The sequence below is a fragment of the Schistocerca gregaria genome, chromosome X (assembly GCF_023897955.1).
Source record: "Schistocerca gregaria isolate iqSchGreg1 chromosome X, iqSchGreg1.2, whole genome shotgun sequence".
Taxonomy (NCBI): Eukaryota; Metazoa; Arthropoda; class Insecta; order Orthoptera; family Acrididae; genus Schistocerca; species Schistocerca gregaria.
The window spans coordinates 805214454-805236127 of NC_064931.1; the positions used below are offsets into that span (position 1 = coordinate 805214454).

At 39.6% G+C, this 21674-nt stretch overlaps 1 protein-coding gene across 1 annotated transcript in view; it reads right to left on the reverse strand.

Moving 5' to 3' along the window:
* Positions 1–21674, reverse strand: part of LOC126298331 (dynein axonemal heavy chain 7-like) — a 1150327-nt gene that overhangs the window by 801238 nt on the left and 327415 nt on the right. The window contains exon 21 of the mRNA XM_049989626.1: positions 20409–20595. Within this exon, the coding sequence (XP_049845583.1) occupies positions 20409–20595 (187 nt within the window). The remainder of the gene's footprint in view (positions 1–20408; positions 20596–21674) is intronic.

The window sequence follows — 21674 nt, forward strand, 5'->3', positions numbered from 1 at the left end:
AATGACAACCCCTTCTACTCAATAGATTAATTCTTAGATATGAAATAGTAACTGCAAAGAAATTAATTATTTTGTGTAAAGAAAACTTATGTTAAAGCGAGACGTTCCACATCATTACTAAATGTCGTATTCGTGATCTATGGAACAAGGATTAATGTATGTATGTTTCCTCAGCGAGGTGGACGATCATTTACACGCAAGAGAAACAATTGTGGTCTTAAGATGGAGCCTTCTGGAACCTGTAATGATCCAGGATTACAGCGACCGTTGATCATAACAGAGTACGATACTAAGGCTGTTTGCGAAATTTCCGGTTCACTTCTTTTTTCAGTTATGTTTCACCTAAAACTGCAACTACGAGGTACTAAATGGGAGCATGTGGGATCAATGTATTGTGTGGAAATATTTATTTAAATTTTCCAAATTTTTATATAATACTTAGGCACAGAAATTTTACCTTTGATTTTAGAGAGGTTAATTATCGTATAAATTCCATCTATTTTATTTTACCATACGTGGCATATATTTCGCATTTTACAACAATTTGGTTACGAAATCACTCATAACATTTTACTGTCTATTAAAGCAAGAACTCTCACATCTTTTTCGAAAATAAACTTAATTTTTCATAAAAATCAGGTGTGTGACAGAAAATATGAAACGTATATTACTCTGGCAATGTTAGATTCTCCACATATTATAAAACAAACTCGACTTCAAAATTTTGTAGAATAATATATAGCAATTTTTATTTTTATAATTTTTGACAACCTCAGGAGCTATGTTTTCTTTTAATCTACTCACACAAATATGCAAAAAAGTATGTACAAAAGATAATGTGACCTATTACCGGTTCTGAGGTGACAAAAATCAAGCGATATGCACATATACAGATGGCGGTAGTATCACGTACACAAGGTATAAAAAGGCGTTGCATTGGTGAAGCTGTAATACGTAGTCAGGTGATTCATGTGAAAAGGTTTCCCACGTGATTACGGCAGCACGACGGCAATTAACAGTCTTTGAATGTGGAATATTAGTTGCAGCTAGACACATGGGACATTCTACTTCTGAAGTCGTTAGAGAATTCAGTACACTGAGATCCACAATCTCAAGAGTGTGCCAAGAATAGCAGATTTAAGGCATTACCTCGCAGTGGCCAACGGCCTTCACTTAACGACCGAGAGCAGCGGCGTTTGCGTAGAGTTGTCACTGCTAATAGACAGGCAACTCTGCGCGAATTAACCTCAGAAATCAATATAGGACCTACGACAAACGTATTTGTCAGGACAATGCGACGAAATTTGTCGTTAATGGCCTCTGGTAGGATATGACCAGCGCGAGTGGCTTCGGCAACAGTACGACAGCCTCTCCTCGGCTCATAACCATATCGGTTCACCCTAGACGGCTGGAAAACCGTTGACTGATCGGATGAGTCCAGATTTCTCTTGGTAAGAACTGATGGTATGGTTCGAATGTGGCCCAAACTCGACGAAGCCATAGACCCGGCTTATCAACAGGGCACTGTGTAAGCTTGTAGTGTCTCCATAATAGTGAGGGTTGTGTTTATATGGAAGGAATTGGATGCAACAGGGCACTGTGTAAGCTTGTAGTGGCTCCATAATGGTGAGGGTTGTGTTTATATGGGAGGAACTGGATGCAACAGAACCGATCATTGAGTGGAAATGAGTACGTCTGGCTACTTGGAGACCATCTTCTACCATTCATTGACAACATGATCCCGAGCAACGATGGGATTTTTATGTATGACAATGCACCACGCCACCGAGCCACAACTGCTAGCGACTGGTCTGAAAGGCATTCTGGACAATTCGAGTAAAGGACATGAATCCCATCGAACATTTATGGGACATAATCGAGAGGTCAGTTCGTGCACAAACTCCTGCGCCGTCAACACTCTCGCAATTATGAACGGCTGTAGAGACAGCATGACTCAATATTTCTACAGGGGACTTAACGTCGACTTGTTCAGTCAATGACATTTCGAGTTGTTGCACTAGGCGGAACAAAAGAACGTCCAGCACACAGAGACGGATTTACATATAAGCCCACTAGACACTGGCAAAGGCGCAGCAGCTTTGCTGGGTGGCATTGTGCTCACTGTATTTTAACCTTTTACGTTTTAAAATAACTGCCCTTACAAATGACTTTTAATATTGTGAAGTAACTTGGTAATTTATACAAGCTGTAGAAAGGACAATCGACAATACAAGCTTTGAAATGTTATTAGTTTACTTGATGACTGAATGGAAATTGAAACATTCAGTTTCGCTATGCTATTGTGCTTATTAAATTGTTCAATCATATTTTACAGTAAGCGATGAGGACGAAATTCGGCAATACGAGCTTTGAAACGTTATTATTCTGAGAATACGTCTAACTTCTGTTCATTGAGAATAGAGGAAGAGGTGACAATGAAGTTACATTATACTGCATTGCCGTTCTTGTCTTAACGATTTTATTTCATTGCGCAGTTCCGCCAAGTAATGCAAGCCAGTCAGTTGATTACTGTCGTGTTTAAAGTAAAAAGAATTGTGCTCATGTGCTGTGGGGTACGATTTTGAACAGGATACTTTTTATTTACAAACTTATTTTCTTTAGTATTTATGTTGACACTTTCTTAAGTGTCTTTAACAGGAATAAGAGTGACAAAAACAAACGTGCAAAATAAAGTGGAGCGGCATTTCGAAAATTAGCGAAAGAAAAGCAATAACGAGGAGCTAGTGTTCCGAAAACGTTCGTCAAAGTAAACAAATGTTTGACAAAAAGTGTCGCTGGCTCGGCTTCGAGGTCAAGAGGTAATTGTGATAGGTCCAACACTTGAGCTGAAGCGAAAGAAGTAAATGAAAACGAAGCAATAGTTTAAAATGCAGTCTATATAATTCTTCTGGGTTTGAGGCCGCACTGTAAACTATAAAATTCCGACGTTTCGGCGACTGTTGTAAGGCGCCTTCTTCAGGGTGTATTGCTAACTGCTGATTGAGCACTAGTGTGGTAACTTATATACTATGGAGGAGTGCTGTCATTGGATATGAGGGTGAGGAAGAAGGGTATTAGGAGTTCATTTTATTGGTCTTTGCATTGCGTGTTGTCATTGGCGGAAATAGGCGTTTTCCATTGGAGTTTCCTTTATTGCTTGCCATCGTTGGAAGTCGGCGAATAAGAAACTCCGTTGACATCTACATCTATATCTACATTTATACTCCGCAAGCCACCCAACGGCGTGTGTCGGAGGGCACTTTAAGTGCCACTGTTATTACCTCCCTTTCCTGTTCCAGTCGCGTACGGTTCGCGGGAAGAACGACTGCCGGAAAGCCTCCGCGCGGATTCAAATCTCTCTAATTTTACATTAGTCATCTCCTCGGGAGGTACAATTAGGGGGAATCAATATATTCGATACAATGCGGCCTCAAACCCAGAAGAATTTTATTGACTGGGACAACGGCCGCGGTATACCACGTTTACAAATATCTAAAAATGATGAAAAATAAATTGTTCCTGAATTCGAGATTCACGAAAACCTAAGTATCGAATCAGGTGTTACAAAAATGAATAACCTTAGACATGATCCTGAGGAATGGTGTGTTAATGAATCAACAATCGACATTCTTTTACACTGCGGCATTCATCAAAATTGTAACAGTGATTTTTTTAATTCACGGAGGTCAACAGGCGATAAAACTAGGTATTTGAGCAAAAATATATTTTATCGAAAACTTTTAAATGGTGACTCAACTTTGTATGGTTATGGTGTATGTAGCCCCAGTGATATTTTTTGTACAACATATAAATTTTTCAGAGGTCAACCCACGATTGTTATCAGTGGTATTTCAGATTGGAGATATATTTCATCTCATCGTGAAAATTCACTTTAACACAAGATTTTTGAGTTATCACTTTTAACAAGGAAAAAGTCACTTGGAACTGTAAAAACCCACTTTGAGTCATTTACTGCAGACTGTGTTGAAAAGGGTGTTTTCAGTAGTGAAGAAGCTAACAAGTCATAAAAAGTCCTCTACTGGGACACGTTGAAACATTCCATTCAATACGTAATAATCAATTTATGATCTCTTTTGAACTTATAGCCGAACTCGATCCTTGAACGATTTGCAAATCCAGAACAGAGGCACACATGTTATCAGTCTTCAACAATCAGTGATGAAATAACTGAGCCGCTTTCTGAACGAATAACATAAGTAGTATCAAACAGGCCAAATATTCCTCTATAATAGTAAACTCTACTGTGGTCATTTTACATATTGATCAGTTAACTTTCGTATTAACATATGTGGACAAATATGGTGAGCCCGTTGAACGTTTCTTTCTGTTTTTACCAAACGCAGGACACAAGTCGGAAAATCTAGCTGAGGTTGTTCTGAAAGTCCTGTCTACAAATTTCATTGATCTTCCTGACTGTGGAGACCAGACATACGACAATCCAAGAAACTTGTCAGGAGCCTACACTGGTTTGCAGGCATGCATTAAAACGAAATCCGAAAACGTCTTATCTATCTTGTGCAGCATGTTCTTTGAATTTTATTCGTCACCAGTGCTGCAAGCTGTTGTCAGGAAGAACGTTTATTTTTCAGTTTAGTGCAAAACGTTTATAATTTTTTCCCTAGTTCTACACAACGCTGGGATCAACTTCTTTCTTCCATGAAACCAGGAACCAAGATAGTTACACAAAAACACGTTAGTCAGCAAGAGAAGAAGCATGTGTAAGTCTAAATGAACATTTGGTGAGCGTTCCTTCACACATGTTAACAATAATATCTGTGACAAATTACTTGCACAAAATGAAGCTTCACCTTTACTGAATGTAGTTGATAGACTAGAAACAGTATTCATGATTAGTCTGGAAGGACATACTCGAAAGATTTGGTAGTGCAACTGTGAAATTACAAAGTGTACATATTGATAATGAAATAGTGTATGAATTATATGAATTACCTATAGGATTTATTAGCTCTATTTGTGTCATGTTCGACTATTGTGGATGTAAATCTACGGACATTATTACTGATATGGACTACGAATGCACCTATAAAACATCAAGAAAAAGAAAACATTATGTTGATGAAGAAGCGAACACTGAAGAAGTCATTCTGACTGGTAGGGAGAAATTTAGAGTCGAAATATTTTTCAAAATACTCGACAGCTTGTACGGTGATTTAGTGAGGAGGAAGGAAAGTTATAAAACACTATTAGACTCCTTCATAGTTTTCAGTAAACATAAGAATAGTTCACCAGATGCTATTTCTGAATGTGTAGCAAAATGCCAGCGTATTTACAACCTTCCTTCCCAAACAGATGTGTACATTTTATTGGCACTTCTGAAATTTTGTGATATTAGTGATGTACCAGTCGAAACGAGTAAATTTCTTCGAAAGGAGCGGTTACAGTCCATGTTTCCGGATGTTAACATTGGTCTTAAGAATGTGTCTATGTACGAAATTTGCAAAACTGTTCAGCAGAATGCTCATTATTGGGTCATAGGAGGGTGAAGCCATACCTGTATTCTACCTTGTCTGCGCAGTGATTGAACGCTTTGTCCATTCTTCACATCGAAGCTGACCTCCTAACTGGTGATCGTCTCAAGTATTAAGATATGATTAACTAATTTGCTGCCATCAAAGCTGGGCGCAAATTTTTCTGAATGCCGAGTTTTGTTTATGTCCTCATATTAGATTTAAAAATTTCACATAATAATGTGATTTTTTATTAGCAAGTTAGATCACATTCTCTTCGATACAAGAACTGTATAGTTCTTATGTAAAACATATTTCTGGAAGGGCATATATATCACGGTGTGCCTAGGGGCACAAAAATTTGCTGACACAATATTAGGAGGTATCCCCTGACTTTTACCACCTAAGTTTGTCATATCGACCAAAAGTTAGGGAGTCTTTGTTTGGAGCATGTGTCTTTGTGTAGATGCTGTGTGGTAAGTTACTCTTTGTACTGTGAACAGAATGTGTACAATGTATGTCTTTTATATTGGAAACTGTGATTTGTAACTGAAAATTCATTTTAAATGTCTAATGAAATTGTCAGTTGAGGACAGTGAATATTATGAAATTTATGAAAGGTTGCAAGAAGACTCTCTTAAGCAATGTGCTGGAAGTTGATGCCTGAGTTTCACTGTTTTCCACATGTAGATGAGAAATAAACCACAATATCATGAGAATGTGAATAAGTATCTTCAAAATAGGTTCGAAAACCTCGACATTTACATCCCCCAAAACGGCATAAAAACGGTGATTAAAGTTTTTGCTAATTGCAACAATCGTTTTGGAACTGTTTATCTAAACTGCTGTTTCACGTTATATAAAACTACGCATTTACATAGCTGAATAGATGAAGAAATGCTATTTCCTATCATCAGTCTTGTAATAATGCCATCTTAAAAGGCCATACGAAACAGTAGTGTTATAAACTCCATTACTGATAGTGTTAGAAACCTCATAAATCATTTGTTCCCAATTAGAAGAACTTCCACTGCTTACTTGTGTTGAATTGATAAGTATAATTTTCTGCATTCTCTTTGTGAACTATGGCAATATCCGTTGCTTGGTTACACCATCTATTCCATAAAACCTCAGATTTTCCAGGAGAGTATTGTGATTCTCAAGGTCAAATGCATTACATAGATCACATAAAATACCAGACAGTATTATTCTGTAAATTACTGCTTGTAAAATATGGTGACTGAATGTATAAACGACATTCTTAGTTGAACAACTCTTCTGAATTTCAGACTGTGAACTACTGAGGATATTATTGTTGCGGAATTGGGATACTACTGTAAAATACAAGAACTTTTCAAAAATTTTGAAAAATAATTTCAGTAGCGAAACAGGTCAGTAGTTATAGAAATCGTTTCTATCATCTGTCTTATGTACTGGTTTGAAAACGGCATACTTCAATCTCTCTGGGAAACTGACCTGTGTTACAGATGCTGTACATATTTCAGAAAAGACAGTGGTTATTGTATGGAGGCAAGTCTTTAGTACTCTTTTGAAAACACCATCTTGTCCAGATGAGCCTTTACTTTTGAGAGAATATATAACTATCTTAATTTCAGAAGTGGAAGTGGCTGTGATATCCATATGTCTGAATTTTTGAGAGAAATAATTTTCTTAATTTCAGAAGTGGAAGTGGCTGAGATAGCCATATGTCTGAAGTTTGTATAAGTTGGTTGTTCAGCATACTCTTTTGTTTTCCTCTTGAAATGTTCATCCCTATATTTTCTACCTAATTTAAGAAATAGTTACTAAATTGTCTGTTGTTTTACTATATACCATATAGACTTAAATTTGTTGTCGGAATTACTGATTTGTAATCGAACAGGCATCTTCCTAGATTTTTTTAATAACTTGGTAATTTTGCACAGATTTTATAGCTTACAAGTAATACAGGATCTGTACTTGTTCTTCTCAACAGACAAATTTCCGTTTTACTTTCACAAGGTACTCTAATCTGTCTGGTGATCCATGGCGTCTTACATTGCTGTTTAGTGTCCTTTCTAATTCGCTTATGTGGAAAGCTGTTTTCGAACAATATTACGAATTTTTCATTGAATATATTAAATCTTATATCAGTATTTGGTTCATCACATCCTAGGTCGCCTCATGTATACTATTTTAATAATGTCTGTTCTGGGATTATTAATTATTCTAACTGATTTTCACTTAGGAGTATCTATACTGCAAGGAATTATCCTTACCCATCTCAGCTAACTGTGCATCATGATAAGAGAGTTTGTTACTGGCTATACAGTTATTTTATTCCTTTGAGGTTCATCAAAGAAAACATTATCAATCAAGGTCCGACTATCTTTTTCCACCCATGTTGGATCATTAATTACTGAGATGAAATTTTAGGACCCATATAAGGTATCCAGACCATTTTTTGTATCAGAATCCTTTAGAAAATCTACATAGAAGCTTCAACAAAATATTAACTGCTTGCAGCGGTCTGACAGATAATATAGTAAGGAATCCATATGCCTCATAAACAGTTCAAAATTTAACAGTGGAGGACTGACAGTAAACTGTTTTTCAGTATTACTTCACAAGCACACACATCTATCGCTACAATACATACTAGTTTCAGTGTTCTTCAATCTGTGTTCTGTCACAATGTATGTAGTAACCCCTCACTTTCCCATATTGGTTCCATATGCGTAAGATGCGGTGTGATCTTTTATATTTAACTTCTTTAAACATGTGGTCTTGTGGGGTTCAAGCAGACACAAGAGCTCTCTAAATTTTCCAAACAGACGTTCAGACAAACAGACAAGAAGTTCCTCTACTTTATTACTCAGTCTTCTAATATTCTGAACAAATCAGATAATCTTATTTTCCTATGTACCTTTAAACATTTTGTTGCGCTCTTCTATTGCTTTAAAGTTTTTCACAACATGGTGTCAGATTCCTGACTATAATACACTCCTGGAAATGGAAAAAAGAACACATTGACACCGGTGTGTCAGACCCACCATACTTGCTCCGGACACTGCGAGAGGGCTGTACAAGCAATGATCACACGCACGGCACAGCGGACACACCAGGAACCGCGGTGTTGGCCGTCGAATGGCGCTAGCTGCACAGCATTTGTGCACCGCCGCAGTCAGTGTCAGCCAGTTTGCCGTGGCATACGGAGCTCCATCGCAGTCTTTAACACTGGTAGCATGCCGCGACAGCGTGGACGTGAACCGTATGTGCAGTTGACGGACATTGAGCGAGGGCGTATAGTGGGCATGCGGGAGGCTGGGTGGACGTACCGCCGAATTGCTCAACACGTATGGCGTGAGGTCTCCACAGTACATCGATGTTGTCGCCAGTGGTCGGCGGAAGGTGCACGTGCCCGTCGACCTGGGACCGGACCGTACGGATGCACGCCAAGACCGTAGGATCCTAGTCAGTGCCGTAGGGGACCGCACCGCCACTTCCCAGCAAATTAGGGACACTGTTGCTCCTGGGGTATAGGCGAGGACCATTCGCAACCGTCTCCATGAAGCTGGGCTACGGTTCCGCACACCGTTAGGCCGTCTTCCGCTCACGCCCCAACATCGTGCAGCCTGCCTCCAGTGGTGTCGCGACAGGCTTGAATGGAGGGACGAATGGAGACGTGTCGTCTTCAGCGATGAGAGTCGCTTCTGCCTTGGTGCCAATGATGGTCGTATGCGTGTTTGGCGCCGTGCAGGTGAGCGCCACAATCAGGACTGCATACGACCGAGGCACACAGGACCAACACCCGGCATCATGGTGTGGGGAGCGATCTCCTACACTGGCCGTACACCTCTGGTGATCTTCGAGGGGACACTGAATAGTGCACGGTACATCCAAACCGTCATAGAACCCATCGTTCTACCATTCCTAGACCGACAAGGGAACTTGCTGTTCCAACAGGACAATGCACATCCGCATGTATCCCGTGCCACCCAACGTGCTCTAGAAGGTGTAAGTCAACTACCCTGGCCATCAAGATCTCCGGATCTGTCCCCCATTGAGCATGTTTGGGACTGGATGAAGCGTCGTCTCACACGGTCTGCACGTCCAGCACGAACGCTGCTCCAACTGAGGCGCCAGGTGGAACTGGCATGGCAAGCCGTTTCACAGGAATACATCCAGCATCTCTACGATCGTCTCCATGGGAGAATAGCAGCCTGCATTGCTGCGAAAGGTGGATATACACTGTACTAGTGCCGACATTGTGCATGCTCTGTTGCCTGTGTCTATGTGCCTGTGGTTCTGTCAGTGTGATCATGTGATGTATGTGACCCCAGGAATGTGTCAATAAAGTTTTCCCCTTCCTGGGACAATGAATTCACGGTGTTCTTATTTCAATTTCCAGGAGTGTATAAAAGGGTAGCTCTCTGATAACCAAAAGCACATTGCTCTTGCTTTTTGTGACAGTGGCACCCGAATACATTCGGCAAGACGCTCAGTCAACCTATGTATCTCTGACTTATTTGGGTATAGGTCACGTCCAGTAAATCCCCATATCCCAATTGTAGCAACAGGCACTACACTCATATGAGATTTCGTTCAGTCAGCAGCAGCGTGCTCAGCTCTGCTCACATTGCTCACAACAGTGTTAACCAGGGCTGCTCAAAGTGCTGTAGGATATCTATAATATTCTCAGACAGGTTGCTTGCTGTGTGCACCTACTATGATCACTGGATCCTCTTTCTCAAAATCCCTATGCCCTATGTCCTCTGTCACCTAGCTAAGGCTGGCACTCGGGTTCTCAATACTTGTAAGCTGTTACCCTGTTCTTAATATGTCGTGTATCATCTGGCCTACATCCATGCCATGGCTACTAGCTAGCTGCAAGATTCTTTTCTTACCTTTATTTATTTTATTTATATGTCTAGTTCCGTAGGTCGAAATTGAGGGCAAATCTCCAAGGTCATGGACCATATCAGTATGGGAAATTACAACATAAAGTGATTACACATAAAATGAAATGTTTATGAACCCAAAAAGGCAAACCATAAATTTAAGTAAACGCAATCAACAATATAACATAGGAATCAGCTTAGTTTTTTAAGAAACTCCTTGACAGAATAGAAGGAGTGACCCATGAGGAGATTCTTCAGTTTAGGTTTGAAAGCGCGTGGATCACTGCTAAGATTTTTGAATTCTTATGGAAGCTTATTGAAAATGGATGCACCAGTGTATTGCACACCTTTTTGTACACGAGCTAAGGAAGTCCGATCCAAATGCAGATTGGATTGCTGCCTAGTATTAACTGACTGAAAGCTACTAATTCTTGGGAATAAACTGATATTATCAACAAGAAACGACAGTGAAGACTAGTGAACAGGGGTCGACAAGAGGGCCGCGAACGTACACTACTTATTGCCCGAACTGCCCATTTCTGAGCCAAAAATATCTTTCTAGAATGGGTAAAGTTACCCCAAAAACAATACGATATGGCATAAGTGAATGAAAATAAGCAAAGTAGGCTAATCTTCGTGTCGAATGATCACTTACATCAGACCCCTCTCGAATAGTAATAATGGCAGCGTTAAGTATTTGAGCAAGATCCTGAACGTGGGCTTTACTTTCAACCTGAACACCTAGAAATTGGAACTGTTCAGTTTCATCAGTCGTATGGCTATTCTTTGAAATTAAAACGTCGAGTTTTGTTGAACTGTGTGTTAGCAACTGTAAAAACCTCTCTCTCTTACCACACTTAGTATCGGTACTAAAGTCCGCTACATCATACTCTGCACTACAGACGGATGAGGCTTTTCCCATCCTACTTCAAGTAACAGCTGAAACATATTAGGCACCGTACGCTGAAACTTAGTAGAAGTATGGCTTTCCGCTATGTACTATTGGTATGTACACTGAAACGCCAAAGAAACTGGTATGGGCATGCGTATTCAAATACAGAGATACTGTATGTAAACAGGCAGAATACGGCGCTGGTGTCGGCAGCGCCTATATTAGACAACAAATGTCTGGTGCAGTCGTTAGAGCGATTCCTACTGCTACTATGGCAGGTTATCAAGATTTAAGTGAGTTTGAACGTGGTGTTATGGTCGACACACGAGCGATGAGACACAGCACCTCCGAGGTAGCGATGTACTGAGGATTTTCCCGTACCACCGGTTCACCAGTTCACCGTGAATATCAGGGATCCGTGAAACGTCAGATCTCCGACATTGCTGAGGGCGGAAAACATCCTGCAAGAACGGGACCAACGACGACAGAAGAGAATCGTTCAACGTGACAGAAGTGCAACTTTTCCGCAAATTTCCACAGATTTCAATGATGGGCCATCAAAAAGTTTCAGCGTGCGAGTCATTCAACGAAACATCATCAATATGGGCTTTCGGAGCCGAAGGCCCACTCTTGTACCCTTGATGACTGACTGACATAAAGCTTTACGGCTCGCCTGGGGCCGTCAACACCGACATTGGACTGTTGAGGACTAAAAACATGTTGCCTGGTCGGACGGGTGTAGTTTCAAATGGTATCGAGCGGGTGGACGTGTATAGAAATGGAGACAACCTCACGAACCCTTGGACTCTGCCCGCATCTCGTGGTCGTGCGGTAGCGTTGACGCTTCCCGCGCCCGGGTTCCCGGATTCGATTCCCGGCGGGGTCAGGGATTTTCTCTGCCTCGTGATGGTTGGGTGTTATGTGTTGTCCTTAGGTCAGTTAGGTTTAAGTAGTTCTAAGTTCTAGGGAACTGATGACCATAGATGTTAAGTCCCATAGTACTCAGAGCCATTTGAACCATTTGAACCTTGGACTCTGCGTGTCAGCAGCGGATTGCTCAAGCTGGTGGAGGCTTTTTAATGGTGTGGGGCGTGTGCAGTTGGAGTGCTGTGGGACCCCTGATACATCTAGATACGACTCTGACAGGTAACACATTCGTAAGCACCCTGTCTGATCACCTGCAGCCATTCATGTCCGTTGTGCATTGCCACGGACTTGGACAATTCCAGCAGGACAATGAGACACCCCACACGTCCAGAATTGCCACAGAGTGGCTCCAGGAACACTCTTATGAACTTAAACACCTCCGCTGGCCACCAAACACTATGCCCATTAACATTTTTGAACATATCTGGGACGCCTTGCAACGAGCTGACATCTCCACCCCATAGCACTCTTACGGATTTATGGACAGCTCTGCACGATTCATGGTGTCAGTTCCCTCCAGCACTACTTCAGACGTTAGCCGAGTATATGCCACATCGTCTTGCGGCACTTCTGCGTGCTCGTGTGAGTCTTACACGATATTAAGCAGGTGTACTAGTTACTTTGGCTCTTCAATGTACATTCAGTTCATAGTTATCATAGGAAATGTTTATTTGGGAAAAATGGACAAAATATAAACACAATATTGAAACTACATAAAAGGACCAGAAGATTACTAAGCAAAAGTAGTACCTGGGGACACTGTAATGATCTGTTCAGGTCACTGAGAACTTTGACTACATCATATATGAACATATAGCAATGCGCTATGCATATAAAAAACTTCAATATTCATTGCAGAAACAGTCCTATTCATAGACATGGAACAGGAGCACTAGTGAAAACGCATCTGGCATGAAAGTATAAACGAGAAACTCAAACAGAATTTTGTACCAACTAATACGAGGGTCGTTCAGTAAGTAATGGCCCATACTTTTTTAAAAAAGCCATTAATATACATAGACAAACGTCGCTGTTGGTGCTTCAAATTTGATGTTTGTGCTGTTTACCGATGAAGTTTCGAACTATTCTGGCAGATGTTAGAGCTGAGGTACACCGTGAAAATGGCGTCTACAAACGACTAACGTTGCAAGCAGCATCTTGTTATTAAATTCATGTGTACAGAAAAAAAACGGCGGTGGACATCCATAAACGTTTGTGTGCAGTGTATGGCGATGCTGCAGTTGATAGGAGTACAGCTGGGCGATGGTTCAAATGGCTCGGAGCACTGTGGGACTTAACGTCTAAGGTCATCAGTCCCCTAGAACATAGAACTACTTAAAACTAACTAACCTAAGGACATCACACACGTCCATGCCCGAGGCAGGATTCGAACCTGTGACCGTAGCAATCACGCGGTTCCAGACTATAGCGCCTAGAACCGTTTACGTTCGGGCGGCTCCACTATTTTTCTGGGCTTTGTACAGCAGAAACCAGCAGTTCAGCGGCAGCAGTTGGAGGTAGTCAAGGGGCGCTAGAGCATCGGTATACCAGTTGCAGCATTGGGACAGTTTATGGAGCATGAGACGGACAATGCCAAGCCTGCTATAATGCAAAGCAGCGGTAAAATGGAGCCCTTGCAGGGTGATCCTAGCATTTTCCTCACAACCAGGTAACGGATTTGTTGTGCATAGTGCGACTAGAAACAGCATTTCAACAGAAAAGTAGAAAAGTGGGCATTACCAGTACGAATAACCTTTAATTTAGCATAGTATCAGGAGTATACGGACGCCTATAGGAGTGAGAGGGACATAGAGGATGACTGGGCAACATGGGACAGCATGCAGCCTTTACAAGTTTGGGCCACAACTACTGCACCATCTGCTAGTACCAAGTTCCTCACCTAGGACTTGGTATTTCTTCCCCAGTGGGCTGCCTCCTGGTCCATCTCAACAGCAAAACAAAGCCAGGACGGACAGGTACCCACCCTTCTATGCTGGTGTGCGCCTCTAGGCGCCATATTCCGTCACTCGTAATGACAAGTTTCACCACTGGAGGTCAGTAACCCCTGCAAGCAAATCGGCAGCCTTCAGTGCTGTTAGCTCTGTTGGAAGTGGTTGTGTTCTACTAACGGCATAAGCTTCTGGAGTTAGCAATCCTGGTCGCCAATGTCACGGCTCAATAACCACCACCAGCTCTTTGCTGCCATGCCCTGTCCTCTCCATGTGCCGTGAGGGGTCATGGCTGCAGGCTTCACCGATGCAAAATAAGTATAATCACGTCAGTGTTAATAAAATGTCTTAACTTTTGATATTATTTGTCAAGCTACCAACGGCCTGCTCTCTCACATAATCACACTGCAATGACCCAACCCCGCACAGAAGTGCTCATGCGCCATTTCAGTTGGTGTCAGAAGTGGTGGTGCCGACTCCTGGGGGCTCATAAGATCCGACTGCCACGCAGAACGATGTCACAGCTGCAGCTTGCACTGTCATCATGCACTGCGGTGAGTGAGCAACCTGTTGATTCTCTTTATCTGTGTGGAGATGATGGGGCCTAGGCAAAAAGTACACTGAAACTAGAAAGTTAAGTTGATCAAACCAGTGCAACTGGCTGATATATTGCAGTTCCGTGTGAACTGTAGGGTGCACTATTTGTAGCCACTGTGGTGTTTTCAGTGCAAACTTTTAATTCATAATGCACCTTATGCAGACTCACTTTTGGCAGAATGTTTTACATACCACTGTTAAGACTATTTTTCTAGGCAGTCGAAAGAATCTAGGTATTTGATGAGGAGGTATAGAGTTAAAGTGATTGTGCACTAATTTCAAGTGTGCGAGTAGTCTAAATTGATGAAGAGTTGTTCCTTTTTGTGTATAGAGGGTAAAGGTTCTACAGTGGCGGAATCCAGGATGCAAGATTTTGTCCAGATGAGCAGGATGCAGTCTCCACTTCATGAGCTAGTATAGCTGAGAGCGGACAAGACGGGATTACTAGGTCAAATTATGGTAAACGATGAGCAGTTAGAAGCAGTCGGACAGTCTGAAACCCAGACAGATTCAGCCACAGCCAACCTAACTACTCCATTTTCTGATAAGTCAGCTGAGGGCGTAATGTCTTATTTGGATGACCTAGAATCACGGGATGGATTGGAGGTTGCTCAGATGATCAGTAGCAGTAAGTAACGATATTACAGTTGGCAGTAAGTAACGATATTACGGTTGGTTGAGGAGGTAGTGACGTTTGTCTCGTGTTCATAATGGTTAAGGGACGAATATGCATTTAAGCAGTTAAGGGAAGGTCTCCTACAGTGATATAAAGAAAACTGTATGAAATTTTTTTTGGCAAGCAGTTAAGTAGTGTGACGAAGAGAGACAGTGGTTCAGAGTAAGGCTTCACAGACGGAAATGTATGACTAATGTTCAGGTTGCTAGAGAATGACGAGGCAAATAACATTATACTCTAAGAAGCCACACATAGGGCTGTTGACACCTTCTTGAGGGGCTTTTCATCTCATATGTCTGCACATGTTTCAGTGAGTAGCCAAAAGAGCTGTACAGCGCCGTCAGGTTTGGCTACGGAGTTTGAGGAAACTGATATGGACGGTTACTCCAAAAGAACTGTACACTGCTGTCCATTTGGCTAGGGAGCTTAAGGAAACTTATATAGTAACAGTCAACAGGCCATGTTGAGTTGGCTATCAGCACATTAAAAGGGTGCATAGACAACATATCTGATGTCATGCCCATAGTACTAGATGATGTAACTATGACGATTTGTTTTCTAACCAATCTAAAAATACCTCAAGTAACACTGATTTACATGAAAGGTGATAAAAGAAATTGAAAACTATTGACCCACGTCAATCTTACTAGCATTTTATTTGGTAATTGAAAAAGTGATATACACACAGCTAATGACATTCCCGAATCAACATAATCTACTATCTGAAAATCAGAATGGCTTTATAAAAAACATGTCAACATCAGTAGCCACAGTACAATTGAAAGACGAAATAAAACTGTCAAAGAAAACAATGACTATGTCACTGCACTGTTTCCCAATATTGAAAAATTCTTAGATCATGTCAACATCACCATGCTTCTGAACAAGTTATGGAACCTGGGTATTAAAGAATTTCCTATGAATTGATGAAATCGTATATGAGCGATAGGATGCAATTTATGTTGCTCAAAACAAACAATGAGTCATTCAAATCCAAAATTATTGATATGAAATATGAAGATACTGAGGGTTCAATGTTGGAACCTCTTGTTCTCTTAATTTATATTAAGGTAAAATATTGTTTTCCTAACTCTAAAAAAGATATTATGTGACATCCTGAGCACCATGAAGTTTATGACAGTCTGGAGGTGCTATGGAACAGTTTTATGCATTAAATAGTCAAGTGCTGCGCGAGGTTAGCTGAGCGGACTATGGAGCTGCAGTCATGGACTCTGCGGCTGATCCTGGCGGAGGTTCCAGTCCTCCCTCGGGCATGGGTGTGTGTGTTTATTCTTAGGATAATTTAGGTTAAGTAGTGTGTAAGCTTAGGGACTGATGGCCTTAGCAGTTAAGTCCCATAAGATATTTTTAAAAAAGTCAAGTATTTCAATGAAAGCAATCGAAATGTTAGTGCTTAACAGACAGCAGTAATTGCATGTAACACCAGGAAGCAGACAGAATTTAGTATGAAATTATTGAAAGGGAACAACGTTGTGAAACAGGTAAAATGGACAAAATTCTTTGGAATAAGAATCCAGGACAACCTCAAGGGAGAAGCACTTATAGATTTCTTAGCCTTTTTCTTGTATATGTCGTTTTCCATAGGGCCATACTGAGGAGCAAGTCTCCATGTTCACAGTACAAGACAGTACACGAAATTATAACAGAAGAGTAGTAGCAGATATAATGAAACATATACGACTCCTATGCAAACGACGCGCCATAAGTTTAAATAAACGTAATCAACAACATAACACACGAATAAGCGTAATTTTTCAGTTTTTTCAGGAGTCAGCGATGAGGAAACTCTTCAGTTTAGATTTGAAAGGGCGTAGTATGCTGCTAAGAGTTTTGAATTCTTGAGGCAACTTATTAAAAATGGATGCAGAAGAATACTGCAGGCCTTTGTGTACTGCACGCCTTTCTGCACAAGAGTCAAGGAGGTACATTCCAAATAGAAATTGGATTTCCTCCTAGTATTAACTGAGTGGAAGCTGCTAAGCTGATATTGTTAACAAAAATGTCAGAATTCCAAGACTACTCCACAAAGGTGAGAAGAGTTTCACCAACGTACACCACATATGCATCGAATGGTCCATTTCTAACCATGTGTCGCAAGGGAATGAAAACAAGAAAACTGCTTTTCATATTGAACTATCACACATTTCATGTACTGTTCTAACGGTAAGTAAAGTAGTGCTTAGTTCTGTTTACTGCAAAAAGTCAGAGTGCATGATTTTTAAGGTAAAATAAAACTTATCTCTAAAGACGGAAGATGCGTCAATTCCTTGAAGGTAAATTTACATGAACAATTACTGCGATGTTAATACCTTAATTTAAAGAAGTAAAAATTGCGTGAATTAGAATAAGAGAAAACCTCTGTTATCATAAGACAAGAAACAATAGATATAACTAGATACCATATTATTGAGTGTCAATATTAATTATCAGGTATGAGCTCACAAAGCATATATTATTTCGTAAAATTCCACTAGGTATACAAGATCTTCCAGTTGCTGTATTTAAATGAGCAATATAAGGCTGGTCATTTGTTAATCGTGGACGAATATTCATTAACTCTATTACAACATCGCAATTCCAGTGAATTTTTATTTTATTTTAGTGTGTATTACTGTAGTTACTGCTCTGTTTTTGATGTTGTCTATTGCTGTAATGGCATAATGAAATTATTGTTGTTATTATTATTATTCTATGTCCTTAAAATTTGGCAAATAAATGTATAATTACTCAATAGTTGTGAGACTTGTTTTTATAATGTGTGGTATTTTCATTTGGCTGTGATCCTATACACTGATAAAATACTGAGAGTGTACGATTTTGAAAGTGGCTGTGCATCAGCACCTGTGAATGCAAGAGCTTCAATGGATTGGGAATAACAGCCAACCAGTTCCAAAATACAGGTTTATTAAACCTTGACTATGGTTTTGACAGTTTTAAAACTGTCTTCTTCAGAAGGTATTGTATCTATTAACAAATATTATGGCAGACTGTGTAGAACAGATATGGCATCATTTTAAACTGGAGGACCTACAAGCGACGTAGAGGCTTTGTCCCACTTTAGCCCCACAACAGGCAACAGTGGTCCACCCACCCCTCCGCCGATACAGTGTAACTGAGGCAGAATAAGGGGAAACAGCCAGCATTCACTGAGGCAGATGGAAAACCACCTTAAAAACCATCCACAGGCTGGCTGGCAAACCGGGCCTCAACACTAATATGCCGGGGAGATTCTTGCTGGGGACCAGCATGCCTTTCCACTCTGGAAGCAGCGCATTAGACTGTGTGGCTAGCCAGGCAATCTAGTGAAGCATGCTTACATAGAACTACATCATCTATATCCAGTGTGGGAGTCGTTGAATATCCAGTGTGGCTTCCACTAAATCACTATTTAAATACACGATTTAAAAGTAGTAGCTCTCTACTGTAGAGCTTTGTCTTAAAAGAACTAATAGTATGCCTTTTATTTTATTATTTTGCAATGTTCATTTCATCTTCCACTTTTCTTAATTTTTAATGTGTTTTATTCTGCCTATATCATAGTGATTTCTAGACATAAGTACGCTGCTTTGCGGTCTTCATATATTCACTCTTTTGCTGTGTATTTTATATTACCCTCCCCTTTCTAGTGTATTGGTTCATATTGTATGCTTTCTCCTTTAGCATTTCATTCACCAATCTGCCTTTGTCTTTTAATATTTGCAATTTCGCCTATAACAGTATTCTTTCACCTTATGGTTAATCTTAATATTTTAGTATTGGGCTTGTAATAAATTGATAATATTTTCTTGAAGCGCTCTTGCCTTGTCACTCATGTTTGTTACATCTGCATATTCACCCACAAGTGCTTCTTGTGCCTTTTTATGGTGTTGTGAATAGATTGATATGTTTAGCTGAGCCTGCAGGCATTTTAATAGCTACATGACTTTAATGGCACACTCTTTACTCGCTCCCCTCTCCCTCTTTTAAACTTTTTAGTTAGTATGTTAACTCTAGTAATGAATATGTTCTTCTGATATCACACACGCTACTCACTGCAGTTACATGGATACAGGGCATCTATGAGCGCCACCTACCGGAGGCGAACTAGAACTAACGCTTCTACACTTTAGTCAGTCAGTGCAGGTCACTAGTTCTCTGTAGGATGCGAAGCAACATTTCTTATTTTTATTTAATGTTATATTCCAAGTGACACACTACACATTGTTGAACTCAATGTCAAATGTGTGATATTTTAAAATTTTTTTAGACATTCCGCTATAATAGGGAGCTCTTACTTTTAAATTATATATTTGAAATGGTGATTAAGTGAATGACATGCACATGTACTAAACAGCCTATGACTCCCCTAGTGGATATAAATAATGTGTTCCTACATGATTATGCTTCACTAAAATTATTTTTCAAAGTTTCTGGTAATTTTGTTTATTTTAATGATGCAATATATGTTCTACACAATATGTCATAATATTTGTTAACAGATTCAATACCTTCTGAAGAAGACAGTTTTAAAATTGTTGAAACCATGGTCAAGTTTTAATAAACCTGTATTTTGCAAGTAATTAACTATTATTCCCAGTGCACTGAAAATATTGATATCACGTAGAATTATGATTATTGTGTGAACCAAATTCTTACATAATTTATGCCTACAGATTAATTTGAAAACTTCGTTGATGCGCCTTTTCGCATTTTATAAAGTGTTATACAACACATAACGACTCAGCATAGATGCCTTTGGTCTGCATATGTTGTAGAGTTATAAAACTCGTGGCTAAATTCTCAGAATACGAAAATGTATTGAATAAATGATATACTCATAGGTCTACATTTGAAGCAGTTATATATATATATGCATATCAAATTACTCCTCCTACAGTTTCCACTCACAGAATTTAAATAAATAAAACCTTAAAAAAGAGCAGTAGGAATACTAATAGTAGTAGATGTAGTAGATAAAACAAAATTTGAAATATTCACCTCAGACAGGTCAACTACTTCAAAAATTATTGACATATTTTCTGTCAGTTCAAGAGCTTCGCCAGACGTTAAACAAAGCTTCTTATTATCGTCAAGTACAGTGTTCAAATTTTCTACCCATCTCGAATCTATTGGTCCATCAAAAACAATCCATCTTCTTTTTGAAGCATCACTAGCACCGAGTCTCCTGCAAAAAAGTAACTTCTGTAACACAGTTATTTAGTAACTGATGTTTGTTCATTGTTTTACCTGTGCTGGAGCATTGTGTATGTTACAGATTACGACTGATGCTGCGAAATTTTAAAAATTTAATAACAAAGTACGAAGTATACTGTGTGTTCATAGTTGGTATGTATCGAATCCAAAAATATTGTTGACACTGGGAAAGGGGAAGTTACAACTGTTACATAGGACAAAATGCATAAAGATATTTGAATTATAGCTTTGTTTTGAATAAAATATCTGAAGCATCTAATTTAGCATATCATTATAGTGGTCCTTATTTATCAACTTCCAGAAGGTATGGCTCTGACTCCATTATCTGTTTCAATGGACAACTAACTGATCAGTGTAATATTTTAGCTCACTCAAACAACTACTTGGTGGCCTCCAATGATCATGAAGTTTTTGCCTAGAAGCTTGTTTGCATTGGTTAAGTCAATATGAAAAAGCACCAAATGCTGTCGATATGAATTACTTCTACTATTGTTATCATTATTATTATCTGATAAATTTATTTTAATGTGTCTATATCTTTAAAATGATATACGCTTGGTTTTCATATTTTGTAAAGAAAGATATATTTGTATCTCACGGCTGATTTTACAGTTATTGCTTTGAGTAGCTTGTGCTGTTGATGTGGAGGGATTGCTGTGATGCAGTATCCCTAAACTAAGAAAACAGCAACATCTTCTTCTGTAAGGTGATTAAACAACAGGTGTAACAGTTTTACACCTCTCATTTGTACATTTGTAATCAAATCATTGGAGCCAAACAACACTGACAAGTGTTCAACATTCCCTTCTACAACCTAAAATTACTAAGACTAAGAAAGAAAGAAAGACCAGTGGGAATGATTAAGAAATGATTTTTTTTGTCAAAAAGAATGAATACCTGATAGAAGTATCGATTGAAGTGATGGTAAATTAATAAAACTCTATGGTGAAACGAAATGTTTACAGAAATATTTGACTAGACCTACAGACAAGAGAAAAGAGATTTTTCAATCTCCTTGACATACAGTAGCTCATTCACATGATTTACAAC